Below are 16,279 nucleotides of genomic sequence, written 5' to 3' on the forward strand. Positions count from 1 at the left end.
ATCCAGGCGGGCCTTGAAGATCTCCACAGAAGGAGACTCCACAACCTCTCTGGGCAACCTGTGCCAGTGCTCCGTCACTCTCACAGTGAAGAAATGATACAAACTGTGTGAGGACTGGTGCAAAACTCTGCTTTGCATGCTGCTGTGATTCTTCTTGAAAGAGGCTGGGAAGCTATTTACAGATAATATTTCATTCAGAGAGCTCTCTCATATGTTTTGTTTAATGCCTGAGTTTGAATAGTGTCATAGCCATTTCATTTCTTTTGTTGACCATTTATATGGAGACTAGACTGATGAAGGTTTTTGATTTCCAGCTCTGTGAAACTTAGCTGCAACTCTGTGCCTCCAAACTGGTATGGCTCTTGGGAAATTGTGCAGGCAGTTCTTTGTACTGACTGTTGCATAATTACAAAGATGGCATTTCTTCTACACACTACATTTTTAATTAGTGTGTGCCTCTTCCACAATGTACCTTATTTTGAACCGTATTTGTCTTACACTTTCCGTTACCTAGGATGTAATTGGAAGTGAATTATTTGCTCAAGGCTGAAGAAAACAGCTTTCATGCAAGAATTTTTAATTCAGATTGTGTTTCAGACAGGTTCTTTGTTTTTCACACAGAAAACACTGAAGCAACTCAAAGATGAAAAGCACTAACTAAGCAGAATACTGGACCAGTTCTAACCCTCCACTATAACATTGATTTTATGTGGATGAGCAGGTGTAAACAATGTGGCAATGTAACAGACTGGACTTGCTGAAGTTTGCTGAACTCGGAGAAAGTTAGGAAGGAGATTTACCTGAGAGGAAACCAGAGGTGAATCTCCTGCCTTACTCCATTGAAACAGCTAACGCTTTGATCTTTGCTCAATTATTTGTTTGTGCTCCTATAGTGCTAGGAGTCACAGGCATGAATCACAACCCTCTCCTGCCAGGCTGAGGTCAGTTTTAATACTTTAACATCTGATATATCTCCTATCAGCAGTCTGCATCTGGCAGTCAACAAGTTAACAAGTATTCTTCTCCTCTAACTGTTATGATCCTATGCAGTTATTAGAATTAAGGTAATTAGGGTGGATTATTTCAGATTTGAAGTAACATGGACGGTTATTGGTACTGTAATTCATAACTTCTTGTCACTATATCCCAAACAGATAATGAGGTAGATTTTATCCTGTGCCACTGTATTGGTAAGGATTTTTTTTCCTTTAAAGGATCAGCCACTTTTTTTTGTGAGACCAGCAAACGCTGCAGCGTATGCCTTTACAGACCAGGGCAGCTTCTCCACTGGTATGGACAGAGATCATTCCAGCATGGGATAGAAATTCTTTGGTGGACTGTATTTACGAGTTTCTTTACTGGCTGCAGGATCTAGTAGGCCATCCTTGTCTCTACCACCTTTTAGAAATTTGTTTGTTAAAGGTGTACTTGTTCAAAAGATGTTCACAGCCTCTTTGTGTTGGATTAATCCTTTCATCTGATGATAAGGTATCAGGATCAGTGGGCTCAAGATAGCCAGTAGAGGGAACAAATACTCTGTGATACAGAGCATTATATTCCACTTGAAAGAAGTAGCAACTTCAACTGAATGCATGCCAGATAAAGGATTTACACTGGGTCAAGTTACTAGCAGCAAAGGTATGTGTTAACATCTTAAAATTTGTTTTTAAGAGACTCAGAAAGGAAGCCTAAAAATGGAGTGCTACAGGATTAAATGAGTGTACATTTGAAGCCTATAGTTCCTTTGCTTTGAATTATCAATCTGTATTTTTTTAGGAATGCATAATGAGAAAGACATCTGAAAACATGACAGATTAAGATGTGTCTCCACATCTTGAATTGGTCATTTTGAAAAGTGAAGTAGGAGAGATGGCAACTGACAGGTGTTGCTACTTAAAGGAGCAAAAATTGGACCATGCTTGAGAAAGGCCAGTAAAAAAGGGAGAATTGCTGATCTTCCCAGAAAGATTGTCCCTGACTTTGGCTACGGTAATGATGTGGTGAAGATTTTCTGGTGAATCAAGTATTACCCATTACTGGGATGTGTCACAGACCTCTAGTCTCTTAAAGAGGTCTCAAGGGTGTCTCAAGTCATCCCAGAGAAATTTCTCTATTAATTTGTGGATGGAATTTGATTCACGATTGTTTAGTTCCATTAACATTGGAAAAATGAGATAAACCTTTTACCAAAAAAAGTCCTGCACAAATGTGTAACTAGTATACTTGGAGCTCAGTCTTGCGAAGCCTTACTCATGTTTGCCTATCATCTCAGGCATTTAACTGGAGATAAATTAGAAGACTAGTCACCCTTCCCATATAATTGATGTAGGAATGAATTAGCCAGCTCCCATCCCAGTAAAAAGCCTTATAAATTTAAGAGAAAGAAGAGAGGCTTTATTATAAATGGATTTTAGTTACTTGTGTGAAGAGTGGGGAAGAGTAGACTGATGTGCGCAAAATACCCTCCTTGCTGAGCATTTCATGAAGCCTAATAGAAACAAACACTCAGCTTTCAAAACCTCATGGTCTCTCAAAAAATCATAATTGAGTACTGGAAAGCTGCCACAAACGTCCAGCACTGTATATTCCCACAGTTTTTTCCTGTGCTCACAGATTACACCTGGCATGGAAGTAACTGCAGTGCAAGTTGCATAAGAGCATGGGGTAAGTGCTCAGTAACATCCTTGCTGTGCTAAATCAAAACCCTGGCATTATTTTCCGAGGCATGTGTTCGCTTTTATGTGGCGGCAAGAAAGTGTCTATAATCTGATGTTCCAAAAAACTGGCAGCTACTTGCATTAGCAATTGTAGTAACACTTGAGCTCACAGTCCTTACTGCTCCCTCGGGATATGCATGGAAGCAAGATGTTGCATGCTACGTGTTTTTCTTAAAAATACATAAACCATGTAAAGAACTTTTCACAGACTGCAAGCCAGATAATTTAAGGGTGATGCTCTGTGTTAGAGAGGTTCTGCCAAATAAAAATACTTCTTAAAAAAAAAAAAAAAACAGGAAAGGTTTAATGCTCTCATAACTCAAGAACTTCTATAGGGGTTTTCCTCAAACTTTCCATTGCACTCAGGAAATCTCAGCTCTGAAGGAGGTTGTCCCAAAGGTTATGACCATATGAATAGAAGGATTTACACTGAAAACAGTTTTGCTGCTTTGTTCATAGATTTGTGGATCCTCGGATTTCAAGTTTGTTAATGTAGTCTGGCTTCCTGTATAACCCAGGTCCTATGTAATAGAAGCCAATGATGCCAGTATCAAGCGCTCTATCTCATACTATGCTGTATTTTTGATCGGTAAATGTTAATCTGCATGCAGCTGTATATCACTGAAGGGTGTTTAGTACTGTAGCCACCTTATGTAATTTGATTTATTTTTAGCCTTTATTTCAATGCTATTGATAAGCCTTCCGTACGCAGGGTTTCCAACTCCAGTATCTCATGGGATGCTGGGAATTGTCACACTGAATCAGCCATGTGACCAGACACAGTGTGGTTAATGGCAAGGGTTGCCAGCTGCTTTCTGACGGCATTCCTCAGCACTTGTCATCAAGACCCCTCTATATTCTAGACCCTCGTACCATTCTCTGCTGTTTAATTACTGTGAGGAAAAGCTGATGAACTGGTAAGGAATTCGAAAGTACTATTGGATAAGCAGCACTTAGATAAAAAGAAAATATTATTTTACAGAGCACAGTTTTGCCACTGTAATTGCAATCATTTTTAATTAGGCAGTGGGAGCAGATGGGAACCATCTCCTGGCTATGCCTGTCAGCAGACACTGAGACAAACCATGTAGGAATTTCCAGTGATATGGTGTGTTATTTTTTCTTTTTTTGAATTGGTTATTTTTTATATCACTTTTCTGATGGCTTACAGGTCACTAATGGTCTGTGGACTACAGAATGGGTGACATTGCTTCAGAGATGGGCACAGGAAGTCCTGAAATGCCCTTCTTCTCTGGAGATATTCAAGGTCCGCCTGGATGCAACCCTGTCTAACATGCTCTAGGTGACCCTGCTGAGCAGGGAGGTTGGACTAGATGATCTCCAGAGGTCCCTTCCAACCTTACTGATTCTATGATTCTCTGTTGAGGTTAATAGTCTCAGAGGAAAAGTTATATTCCTAACTCTTGGGATTTAATGTTTGCATCGTATCAGCTTGTTGGCTGGCTCATATGTTGAGACACGAGGCTTTTTGCCCTTTATTACAGATATTTGGACTGTGCAGTGTAGCTGTGGATGTTCTTATGATCCCAAGTCCCATCCTTTCCTACCTGAACTCCTGTTTCCCTGCCATCCCTTTCCTGTCCCTGCCAGAGGTTAACGTGGCTTCACATCTGCTCCAGAATGTTTACGGGTCTCTTGCCCTTTCCTCCATCCCTTTCTCTTTTCTTTATTTTGGATATCTTTATATTGGATATTGTTTAAGTTTCTCATGCTATGTAATGTTCAACCAAACACTGCCTGCCGATGTGTACTTATGAAGAGCTCCAATAACCTCTTTCACTCAGACTACTTAAATCCTTTTCATGGAGATTTAAGGGAGTTTTGCCCTAAGTTTTGTTCAGTTGGTTGCTGTGACTCAGCTGATGCCAGGTAACTCATGGAGCTGCAACCACTTGGGTGTGTGTTGCCATCCTGAGCACAGAGACTTTCTTCCCCGGCTGGTAAGCAATGCTTCACATGAGCAATGCTCTGGCTCCAGATCAGCCACACTTGAATACACAATGCTCACTGTTCTGTCAGCATCCTCCTGGGAGCAGCATATAGTGTTACATATTTTCCTGAGGAATAGATAAGCCTCACAAAAGACTTTTTGACAAGCTCTAGAGCCTAGATGAGTCGAGGACAACACTTCAGTCCTATAAAAGCCATTTAAAATAGTGAAGTCTTTCTTGCAGTGTTAAATGTTAGGTGGAACTGGATGAATGTGACGAGAGAAAATAGGAATTGAGTCAAAATCAGAAATTTAGTTTCGCTTTGGATCAGGGTAGATCCAGAGGGGAGGGGATACATTTACAGCATTATATAAAATTATAGTCTGTCATAAAATATTTCTCTGAAGATAGTAGCACACTAGCGTTTCCTCTAATGCCTGGGAAATCCACACATGATTGGGTTGGTTTGCAACGTATCAGTGCAAATATATGATAGATACAGCCCAAATGAGGGGAACAAGAGAGAGCAAAAGCATGAGTCTGACTTTCTAATGAATCTTATCCTTGTTGTGCCGTCCTCTATATTGACTGTTCTCCTTCATTGGTAATGGGCTCAGGTCCCAGATGCAGACATAGCCGTGTGCTGCAGAAAAGCAAAGCCAAAACATACTTTCTTGGATTCTGTTCCTTTCTCCAGTATAACCTTCCTAGTCTGGGAAGCTGACAGCTTCTCCCAGATGCTGTCAGTCCCTGCTTGTAATCTTCATAGTTACTAGTTTTTTTCTTTCCTACCTGCTGCCATTTCTGGAATTGAGGCTACATAAGTGAATGGTAAGATTCTGATCATGCTCTGCATGAAAATAAGAGGAAAGTTGCTTAATTCAGCAGAGTGAATTTTGTATGCGAGTGCAGAGGCAGATGCCTACACTTCGAGCAGAAGCATCTGGAGGTGACATTACTGGTTTGATATGGAACCCATCTCAAGTCCCTAAAATATTCTACCTCTCCTCAAGAGTATAAAATTTTTGTACTAGTCTCCTCTGGCCCCAGTGGAATTTAGAAGTAGGCTGAATGCCAGAGAGGACCTCCAGCTATGGCTGGTAGAAAGTCCCAAGGGGGGATGTAGCTAAGTATGCTGGAATTTAGAGCAAGTCTAGGCTCGAGTATTATCCTCCTGAAGATGCATTATCTTGTGAAAATACAGAACTCTACTGTCTTGGGGAGCAAGTAAAAATATACCAGATGAAAGTAACTCTTCATATCTACAGATATCTTTTACAAGGTTTTCTTCCTTTTGATCCCCTTTTCTATCCAAATAGAACACGCAGAGAGGAGACTCGTGCCCATGATGCTTTTCCACTGTGCCTTTTGGAGACCAAAAGCCACATCAAGCATCAGATTTATGAGTTGCTGGCAATAGCTGCTTCATATTCTGTTATTGCATTTAAGATGATGAAAGAAGGACAACTAACTTTCATGACTATGAAAGCAGGAGGAGAACTGCCTGTAGATAGATCAAGCACGTGCATCATTGGCTAGAAATTGAGCTGTTTATAACTTCAAATCCTGAATTGAAAAGTTCAAGATAGAAGAAAAATATCTAAGTAAAAGATGTGAAGCAGTTTGTAAGATTTTAACTCAGATACACTCAGGAGAATAATTCCAAAGGTAACATTATGATTCATTAACTATCCCTAATTAGTCTCCTAAATTTAAGTAGAAAGGATCTCCCATGGAGGGACACCCACCTCCAAAGACACCCACCTTTCACCTTTGACAATATAGAGAACCTAGGAACTTCTCTTAAGTAGGACTCCTTCCCTAGACAACTACAAGGCATATATGAGTTAGATGCCCAAGTTAGGTGAAGTGGATCTTTTAATATGGTTATTGCATTTCTGGACGTTCAGCAATAAGAGAAAGCAGGCTGAGGTGTTCTGCAGTCCTGTGCAAAGTGAGAAGGAGCGATTGAGAGGGAGCAGTGTGTCTTGCTATCCCTAGGAGAGTCTCTGTTGGAGGTGCCCCATGGCACCATTGTCTCCTGGACCCTCTGGGAACCTGGGCCCGTGTACCTCTAAGGGAGTTCACCAAGTGGAAAAATGAGATTGAGCTAATTTTGATATGTGAGCTTTGATTCTGGAACCAGAAATGATTGCACTTCTGCAGCTGCATAAGAAAAGAACAAACAGCTTTTCTGTGGAGGGCAAACAAGACAAGAGGTTGTCTGTAATATTTATATTCTCATTGCACAACCTTTATACAGTTAGCTGCTGTCAGAAGCTGCAGTAAAGGGCAAAACATCTGGGCTGCCTCAGGAGTAGTCTTGGCAGGGTGCTCTGAAAGCTTGTATGAGTTGTGTCAGGCATCATAGCCTGTACCATTTCCCACCAGCACGAAAAACACCAGCAAAGGGGTGAATTTCTGATTCGGGTAGCATTTGAAGGGAGGAGCTGGGGAGGAGGGCGCTGATGCAGTCAAGGGGCTCGGAGACGTGTAGGTGGCTTTGGTTATGCCAGGGCTGTTTTCCCAGTCAGCGTCACTTGATTTCCGCATGATACTTGGAATTGCAGGAAAGTGGAGTTACTGTAATTGGCATGAGTCATTTCCGTGTTATCAGTGGTTTGGAACTGCGTGCACAGGAAACATGCCTGCAGTAGGCTGAGTAACTCCCCTTTTTTGTTAAATTTTGTATTCAGTTTCAGGATTACAGACTGTACCAATGCTGGTTGAGAAAGCTCCCTTTTAAAAATGAAAGAAGGAGATGGAAAGCTGAGGTCTTGGACACTTGTGTTCATTAAGCCTCTGCTCCTGTTTTTGTGGGAGTGAAGATTTTGCATGCCAGTGTTTTGATCCAGTTCCACCTCTGAGACTTACATTTTGCTGAACAAAGTCTCTTCATGTCTCCTGCTGTCTCCTGGGACATTTTGCATGTAAGCTATACAATGCTTTTACTCTAAATATGATATAGGATATTCAGAGGTACATAGAGGCCATGGCATGATATTGATGTTCAGTGCGCCGAGCCTTTTTTATGGGGATGCTCAGGCCGCCTAACCTCTCATGGAGGTATTTGAGAGCTGTAGGTTGTGATGCTGTCCTGTCAGGTGATTACACGAATATCTGGCTGAAAAGCAATGGCTCCACTGTCAGATGAAGGAGGAATGCCTGGTGACTGGGCAGGATGGGAAGGTCCACGTTGGATGTGCAACATGGTACATGTGATTGTGAGAAGAGGCAGGTACTTACCATGCAATGCAAGCTGGATTTTAGTTACTTGAAGGATGTACATCCAGGACCACTAGAATGGGCTTCAGCTTGCTATTTAGCTTTCTATGGCCCTTGGGAATGAATGAGAGGATAAGGTGTGCCTCAATTTACTTGCTTGGGCAAACTGGATGTGGTTGGCAGACTGTGGGTTGAGCAATCTGTTTTGCTGTCTGACACTAAGATTTAATGATCAAATTAATGTCTTCCGCCTTTATGTTTCTAAATACATGATGGTTTTGCTGTTGTTAGCAGGTGCAAGGTTCTTACATGCCTGATTTTTCCTTCTTGTTCTGTGATTATATTGTGATGTTTTGTAGTCTGATTCAGCCCAAATCCATTATTTTAACAGCTATTGTTGACTGATTGTGTAGTGAATTCAGATTTTACAGCACATAAAAACACTTACAGTTCTGTAATCTTAGAAAGCCATCCATCTTACATATGTGCTAAGGCGTCTATCTTATAATAGTTCTGAAACACGAGTGATCCCATTTCTGGCTGAATTTTGTTCAAAACTTGAACAGAAGTCTTTAAGAGCTGCCACCACTGAAAACCTGCAGTAGTTTATACTGGGTGTTTACTCACTTTAGTTTGTTTGGTTTGTTTAATTATTTAGAAAAATATGTTGAGCATCAGCATTTCCTGGCCTCAACCTGCCCAGATAAAAGGCTTAATTGTAATTTTCATCGCTGGGAGAGTCAACGATGTTTTGTTCAAATTGCACTCTATTTTGAGTATTTGCAGTAGGATTTGATGAAGGTCCTGCGGATCTGTTTTAATTGCACTGAGCTTTCAGAGTAAACTTTACAGGCTGGAAATGCACAAGTGAATATACAGCAGAGGACTGGAGAATGACAGCCCCCTTGTCTACATGTTTTTAAGGGTGAGCTTTCGTTGTTCTTTCTGCTCCTTGACTCACCTGTGTATATAGTGAAAATGGAGGTCAGTGAATAACTGGATATTGGGAGTGGAAGTCTTTAAACATGTTTAGGACTAAGCAAGCACCAGGAAATAACAAATTATGGAATTAGCAAAGAGAGAGGATGGTTTGAATGTGCGATGCTGAAATTTAGGGAGCCTGGTTTTGTTTCCTTTCTTTGGCTCAGATTCCCTCTGTGAGATTGGACAAATCACTTTGATATTTAAACACTTGCAAAAGTCTGTCCCCAAGCCAATTCCCCATCTGTAAAAGTTGGGGGCTATAGCGTTTAAATGTTTTGGTTAGGGGAATAATATATGCACTTAGATTGAAACACTCAGCCGTGTACTGGAGTAGAGTTCCTGAGAAAGAGCAATATTCCTCTGCAAAATAATCTCTTGTGGCAAGTAGCCGAATTCCCAGAACTGGAGTGTTTAACACTAGACAGGTCAAAATACTAGAAAAGGTACAGCAAACGAACTCATTTAACAAAGAGGCGAGGTGTCGGCTGGCCTTTCCATCTCCTAGCACTGTAATTGAGAATTTTGCTGCTTGTAGGAACAGTAACTTTTTCTTTTCATCAACCCCGTGTTTTTGGCCACATAAGAGAGTGTTTGTGTGAAAATCCAGTAGAAGGAGTTTCTGTCATGTACAAATAAGGATACTGTCAGCAGCAACAGCGTATGCCTCTCCATACTGTCATGCCTGTTGCTTGCACCCAAATCTGATGGGTCTGCTCTGACAGTGAGGCCACACTTCTGCTTTGATTTTTGTTCTCCCCATATCTGTAGAACGGAGGCTGGCAGGCAGTGAGTTTGTATTGTGGATTGATACTGTTAATTCATTGCAAGCAGGTAGTACAAGTCTTGGGTTGGGAACTGGTATAAATTCCTGCCAGTGTGGGCAGTGATTCAAACTGATGAGCAGCCTTCCAGCAGGAGCTGTGGGAGCAGAATCCTCGACTACTTTTATAACAGACACTGCGAGATTATGTGAAGATTTTTAAGGACTGGCAAAGAAATGAACCTGCTGATCCAAGAGCTTCCTTGCAGATTTATAACCTAGGACTGCATTGAGCGGATGCCTGCTGGCATGTTGCAGCCATGGTGGCGTGGGCACAAGCACGGGTGCTCTGCGCTGCACCATGAGTCTGGCTTCATGTGGTGTCAGTGCAGTGATGCAGCAGTTAGACCCCTCCATAAGTAACCTGAACATGGTTTGCAACCTGGAAAGTTGTTTCTCCATCTGCGCAGCTCAGATGATCAGCCTAAGTCACCTGAGAATTTCGTCATTTGGATGAGTTTGATGGTCCAGGTTTCAATGCTGATTTTTACCCTCTAAGAACCTGAAGGTACCCGGTGGTCCCCAAAGCAACTTATTTCACCTCTTCATAGTGACTGAATTTCTCAGGTGCATTTTAAGGTGCAGGGCTCCTGCCTATCAGATGCGTTAGGATTTTGTTTGAAGACCTTGTTTCTTCCCCTCCTGTCCATAGATGTCACTTGGTCTGCTGACTGAATTGCATTAACCTCCCTGCTTGATTGAATGGAGCAGGCTAAATGCCAACTATTCCCTGCCAGGATTTCTTTGCTTAATGCTGAGATAAGTCTAAAATCCTAAGTACTTTTTTTTTCTGGTGCATTTAAATATAAATAACTTTTCTTGACACCTTTCTTCAGTTCATGCCATGCTTTGTGTTAGGTGCACTCCTCTGTGGGGAATTTAAGGAGGGTATTTCAAAGGAACCAGATGTTTAATCTTTCTTGTGGAGTTGGCTGCCACACAGAAGCTAACTGGAAATTGTGAGGTGTTTTGCACTTGAAAAATTCTTTCAATTCTATTGTCTTTCTAAATCAAACCATATAAGCTATGTGTTAGCTCAGCATCGTATGAACTAGGGAACGGACAGACTTGCTATATTCAGTCACTCCAGTTGCCCTTTTGCCAAGATGAGCCTTTTCCATGCAAAATGTCCCCAAGATATTTGTGAAGTCTGTAGAGAAATATGTTCCCTTAAAACAGAAAAGGTTCAAGTGCTATAGACATCCTGTATTGCACTAAGCTGCTTCTAGAATTTTAAAGAAGTTTAGTTGCAAAAATGAAGATAGGCACCTCTTTTTTTTTTTTTTTTTTTTTTTTTTTAAGGATTTTTAAGATGTTACACAATTGCATATTTGGGGGAATCTCTCTCTGAAGCTGTCTGCATTTTACAGCACTGAATGCCTATTTGGCATTCATCTTTCTCAGCCATCCTAAAGTGACAGCACAGCCCTACCCCGCAAAGGCGCTGTTTCGTTGAGTGTGCTGAAGGCTATGAAGTGCTCTGGATCGCAGCGCTGAGCCCCCTATTACTGACGCAAGGGGAATGTTCTTCACAAATGGCAGCACGGTAGATCTCCAACCTCTGTCAGTAGAGAGGAGGAACTTAATTTACCCTGCTAGATCCTCCTCTGAAATAACCCTTTCCTCTGTGGTTAAGAATTTCAATGGGCAAAAGTTTGTAGGAACTCTGAATACTTCTCCACCTCCACTTTTCCTTGCGATGTTATTGATCAGTTGCTGGCTGATTTAATGACATTTCTTTCAACCCACACTCATCTAGAAGTCCAATGGGTGGCATTCGTGGTGGTGGTGGCACAACTGCCAAGGTGGGAAAAGCTCTCAATTCTCTGAGTGTGTTCAGGGAAAGAGGATTTTTTTTCTTTCCCATTTGACTCCGACTGTTTAAGTCGATGGTGGTATCATCTCTTCAGAGAAAGAAGCAGCTCCAGCCAGCCTGTGTTATGCCCCAGAGGTAGTCATGAATGTTGGGAGGTGGAAGGAGTTGTTTATGAAGAGCAACCAGTCTGAAACATGAAAGACTAGCAAAAAAAAAAAAAAAAAAAAAAAAAAAAAAAGTTAAAAATTTGCCTTTGTGTTCCTTTTGTTTCATTTTTTTCATCGGATGCACATCCACAAGTTAGCCAGGATACAGTTTGGGTGTAAAGAGTGTAAAAGCAGACTGATGTATGCCTCTGGAATGCCTTTCAGGTCCCCAGCCTGAGATGCAGCAAAGGGGGCTTTATTTTCTGTGCATGCTGAGCATTTTGTCCTCTGAATATTGGGTTCCTTTAAGATGCCTCAAATCTGACACCCAAAACAGCAGTTCACTCTGACTGTCTGGTTTATAGGATGATCTCTTTGCTACCCACCTCCTCACTAGTCTCTCTGATGTTTCTCTGGTGCAGGTATCCTCCTTGCTTCTGTTTAGTTTCTAGCAGGGGCTATATTTCTTTTACTGCCTTCCCATCGACGGATAGTTGCCAATTCAGGTTTCACTAGAAATTGCAGTGCCAGCTCTTTGATATTCAGAAGCTGTGGGTTTTTATGTCTGTTTCCTGACCTAGCATGACTCTACTAATAATGCGAGGACTTCAGTACTGCAATCTTGGCAGCCTGATATAGAAAGTCAGTCCGTAAATATAGCTACAGTTCGCTTTGCCTCAGCAAAGACGGTAAGTCAAACACAATGTAAACAAGGTGGTTGGATCATTTCCCCCACCAGCACGGTCTGTAGCTGTGCAGGGAGATTTAATGGGCGTGATTAAATCTCATGCTCTGGCTTGACAGCTGATTAGCTGCAGGGGGCAGGAAGGAATTTCCTTTCTGTTCCAGGGCTGCACGCTCTCCAAGTCCTCCTTCATGCTCGCGCCAAGGATCGAGAAGTGCTCCACTTTTTTAATTATGCTTCATCGCACCCCTGTGAAGAGTGGAGATGAGGGAGAGTCTGGTCTGCAATGTGGCGGTGGGGAAACTGAGGTGTTAGGAGGTAGGATGCTGCTCAGGAGGAGACAGGCAGTTGCCGTTAGACCTGGAAAAAGGAGAGCTGAGCAATCCAGAAATGCTCTCTTGGGGCTTTTGTACGTCTAGTGAATGCGTGCCTAGTTTTCAGCCATCTGTATCTTTAATGCAATAAATGTAATCTTTAATAACTTTAATATGCGTTTATGTGTCATATGTTAGTGTACAGTCACGGGAGGGACAAACATCTTACTCCTCTGGAAATTTTAATGTCTTTATTTTGTCTTTTGTTGCTCTGTTCCTCTAATATCTAAGCAGAATGGCAGGTATATGTGGTTTCTCTCTTTGTATGGAAAAACACTTTGCTCTGAAATAGCCTCAGGTGTTGGCCACTGCAGAGGCAGAGAACTGGTTCAGCTCAGTAAATGACATGCCACTTTGTCCCTAGAGGGCAAATGAGTGAATTTAATATGTGGATTCACCTTCAGTGGGTGTAAATTGAAATAGCTGCCCTGACTTTGATTGCATTACTGTGAAGTACAGCTGAAGAGCTGGCCTTGCAGCATGAACTAGGGGAAAACACTCTTCTTAAGGCATGCTTTGGCGCAAACAAGGGACTGCAGACGTACTGACACAGCTACCGCTGCAGCTCTTGTAGAGGTGCTCTAACCTCACTTGTCTGCGTATTGCTAACACGGTTGCTGAGGAAACATAGAGAGCGGCAGGTAATAGCTGAGTCTTTACCCTTCTTTTTAGGATAGTAGGAATGGAGAATGGGACTTTCCTAGCTTAGCTAAGCCTATAGCCCAAGGGGGAGCAGTGTATTTAAAGTCTCTCACGGAGCCTACAAGCAGAGTTTCTCCTGTGGTGGATGATTTAATCTTCATGATTTATGTGAATTGCATCCTCTGGAGTTTGGTCTTGTAAATCCAGAGTGGATAGAAACATTTGATATGCAGCCTTAAGCCAGGAATCTGATGGCCAGAGAGAAGCAGAGATTCAGACATGCCCTAAACTCCCCTTCTGTGGGCTTCCTGACCAGCCTGCCACCACGTTAGGAGCAGAGGTGTCTAGCTAAAGCAGTCTGAAGCTCAGGCCAAAGACTGGCTTACTCGGCATTTCAGTGCCTGAGCTGGGTGTCTAAAATAAGCTGTCTTCATCTGATCCTCTAATCTCAAAGCTTAATTATAAATAAACAATGTCTTAATCACTTTACAGTTTCTAGCGTTCTCCGCTGCATCTCTCTGTGCTGGCATTTGCAGAGCATTCATCATAGTGGTAAATGAGTGTCTGTTTGGTCTGCAAATGGTATAATTAAGTATCAGTGGAGCCCATAGCATAATGCGATAATTCTCATGCTGACCAGCTGAAATAACTCACTCTAACTCTAATGTTCTTCCTACTTCTCTCTTTCAGTTCCCAAGAAGCTTCTGCATGAAACCCAGCCAAGACCAACCAATTACCAAGGATTTCAGAAGCCACATTTTCCACTGCAACCGAGGGCATTTGATCCCAATGTTATAGGGGACGGCGTGTTCCTTTTTGATGTGTCTCCTTCCAATATAGGGCGTGCTCTCCCAGGTAGCTATGACTGTTGTCGTGTTGGCCCAAACCTAACTATGATATGGTAACCCTTCGCCTCTGTTTTCCCTTGCAGAAGCTGCACACTGGAATCCTTATTTGTGTTTCTGTGTTGTTCCCAAATCCCATCTGTTTCACAGTCAGAAACAGAGGTTTCAAAGCATAACCACCAACTGACTAAGTGAACTGTGAAACTTGCGCTGGTTTTTGTGAAATAACAGTCATGGCCATGCATGTTAAAAGTCATCAGAGAAATACTTTGCAGACCCATCTAATACAGTGGCAAAGAAAAAGGAGGGCAGAGAGACTGGGAGGTCAGTATTATAGGAGACAGAGAAGTTTCCAACTGACCATTGAAATATAATGCTATTTCCATAAAATGCAAAGTCAAGAGATATGAATGAAGTCAAATCTTGGCTCTCTAGGGGATGGGTGAGTAAGAGGAAGGAGTGGAATATGGTAATGAAAAGCACAGATAAGCATGTATTGGTGTGGTTTTGCATTGCTTTTCCCAACAGGCAGGAAGAGGGTATATGACATTACTCCTGAAATTCCCATCCTGTGCTCCCAGGGATCCAACTCAAGGGTGGGGGTGAGCAGAGCTAATTTGACTCTGTCTACACTCCTGGCAAAGTTAACCTACAGCCTGGATTATCAATCCACAGATAATTGATAGTCAGCAATAACAGATTTGTCAGTTTGGAGGCCTCACTGAAAAATTGTCACGAAAAAGAATTTGGGGTCAAACTGAAATAAGTTTTGTGATCCTGGTGATTCCTTTAAGCAAGATAAAAATACAGAACTCATTTTCATTAAGATTCATCTAAACATTTCACTTCTACAAATGACACCTTTTGTTTAGTTTTCACATTGTTTATCCATTCATTTTTAAAATATGCACCACTTTTCAAACAAAGATGTCATTTTGAAATTAAAAGCTAAAAGAATTGTTTTGAAAATAATAAAAAGAAATATTTGGACATTTCTGAAAGCTCCCTTCCCCTTTTACTACTTTTTTTTTAAAGATTGCATGAATAATCTCTCTTATGCTAATACTACACTGATAGAAAAATGTACGGCTAGCTGAAACAGTTTTGCTCAGCTTTGATGTGAAGCCACACAGAGACTGCTTGAGTGGCTGGGAAAAGCTCAGAAAGGGTGGAGGTAGTGAAAAGAAAATCAATTGTAGGTGAGCTGATAAAGCAAGTATAATGTCTTCAAAGCTAGCAAGGGAAAAAAGAGATGTCTTTTCATATGATCCTGGAATGAATGGCAGACTGGGGAGCTACATGGCATAGCAACACATGGTCCCTGTGATTTTCTGTTTGTTTGTTTTTTCCCTCCTGCATAACTCCTGTCATTTTCTGCCTTCCCTGTCTGAGCTTGTACAATCCTACAGATTATGAAACCAGTTCTGTGGTTTCTGTGGTGCTTTTTGCTGGATTATAGTGTAGGCAGGCAAATATTCATTTAGAAACTGGTTTGATCACATCTGTCCTTTGGACAAGTCAGAGGAAAAATAAAAAAGAGATCTTTTCTTATATCTCACACGAGAGAAGCTATGCCTTGCTTTCCTGAAAGACACCATTATTGCATAGCATGGTTTGCATGGAATGGCCAAAACCCAGCAGAAGTGGCCTCTCTCTGGGCCTTTTCTGGCTGATCTAGCACATGCACACAGATGTCACGTAGATGTCTATGTGTGAGCAACTACATCAAGCTCTAAGTGTTTGCTACATGGAAAGCTAAATGACCATCTAGAATCTGTCAACTGTGTTGACTGTGTTGACTGGGGCAGGATTCAGTTGCCTCATTTTAGCTGCATAGTGCTACTTGAGATGCTCTAAAGTACCCAGACGTCTGCAGGAGCCTGGTAGATATGAGTTAGGACCTCTGAAAGACCTTGCTCTTGGGCTGGTAGAGGCCAGTTGGGAAACCACAGAGCATTTCAAATGGCAGTAGACACTCCTGTAGGCAGCTGAATAAGACTTCTCATACCTCCTGATTTTCATGACAGCTTAGATGTGTACCTACCTAGCGATACCAATGTGCAGACACATTAA

The 16,279-nt window shown here is 41.8% G+C and overlaps 1 protein-coding gene across 6 annotated transcripts in view; it reads left to right on the plus strand.

The window, feature by feature from the left end:
• Positions 1–16,279, plus strand: part of EVA1A (eva-1 homolog A, regulator of programmed cell death) — a 215,849-nt gene that overhangs the window by 187,678 nt on the left and 11,892 nt on the right. For 5 of the 6 annotated variants that reach the window (XM_062573205.1, XM_062573206.1, XM_062573208.1 and 2 more), the window contains one exon: positions 14,052–14,216. In XM_062573205.1, the coding sequence (XP_062429189.1) occupies positions 14,052–14,216 (165 nt within the window). The other variant, XM_062573207.1, reaches the window with a different exon arrangement.

This window comes from Rhea pennata, chromosome 3 (genome assembly GCF_028389875.1).
Source record: "Rhea pennata isolate bPtePen1 chromosome 3, bPtePen1.pri, whole genome shotgun sequence".
Taxonomy (NCBI): domain Eukaryota; kingdom Metazoa; phylum Chordata; class Aves; order Rheiformes; family Rheidae; genus Rhea; species Rhea pennata.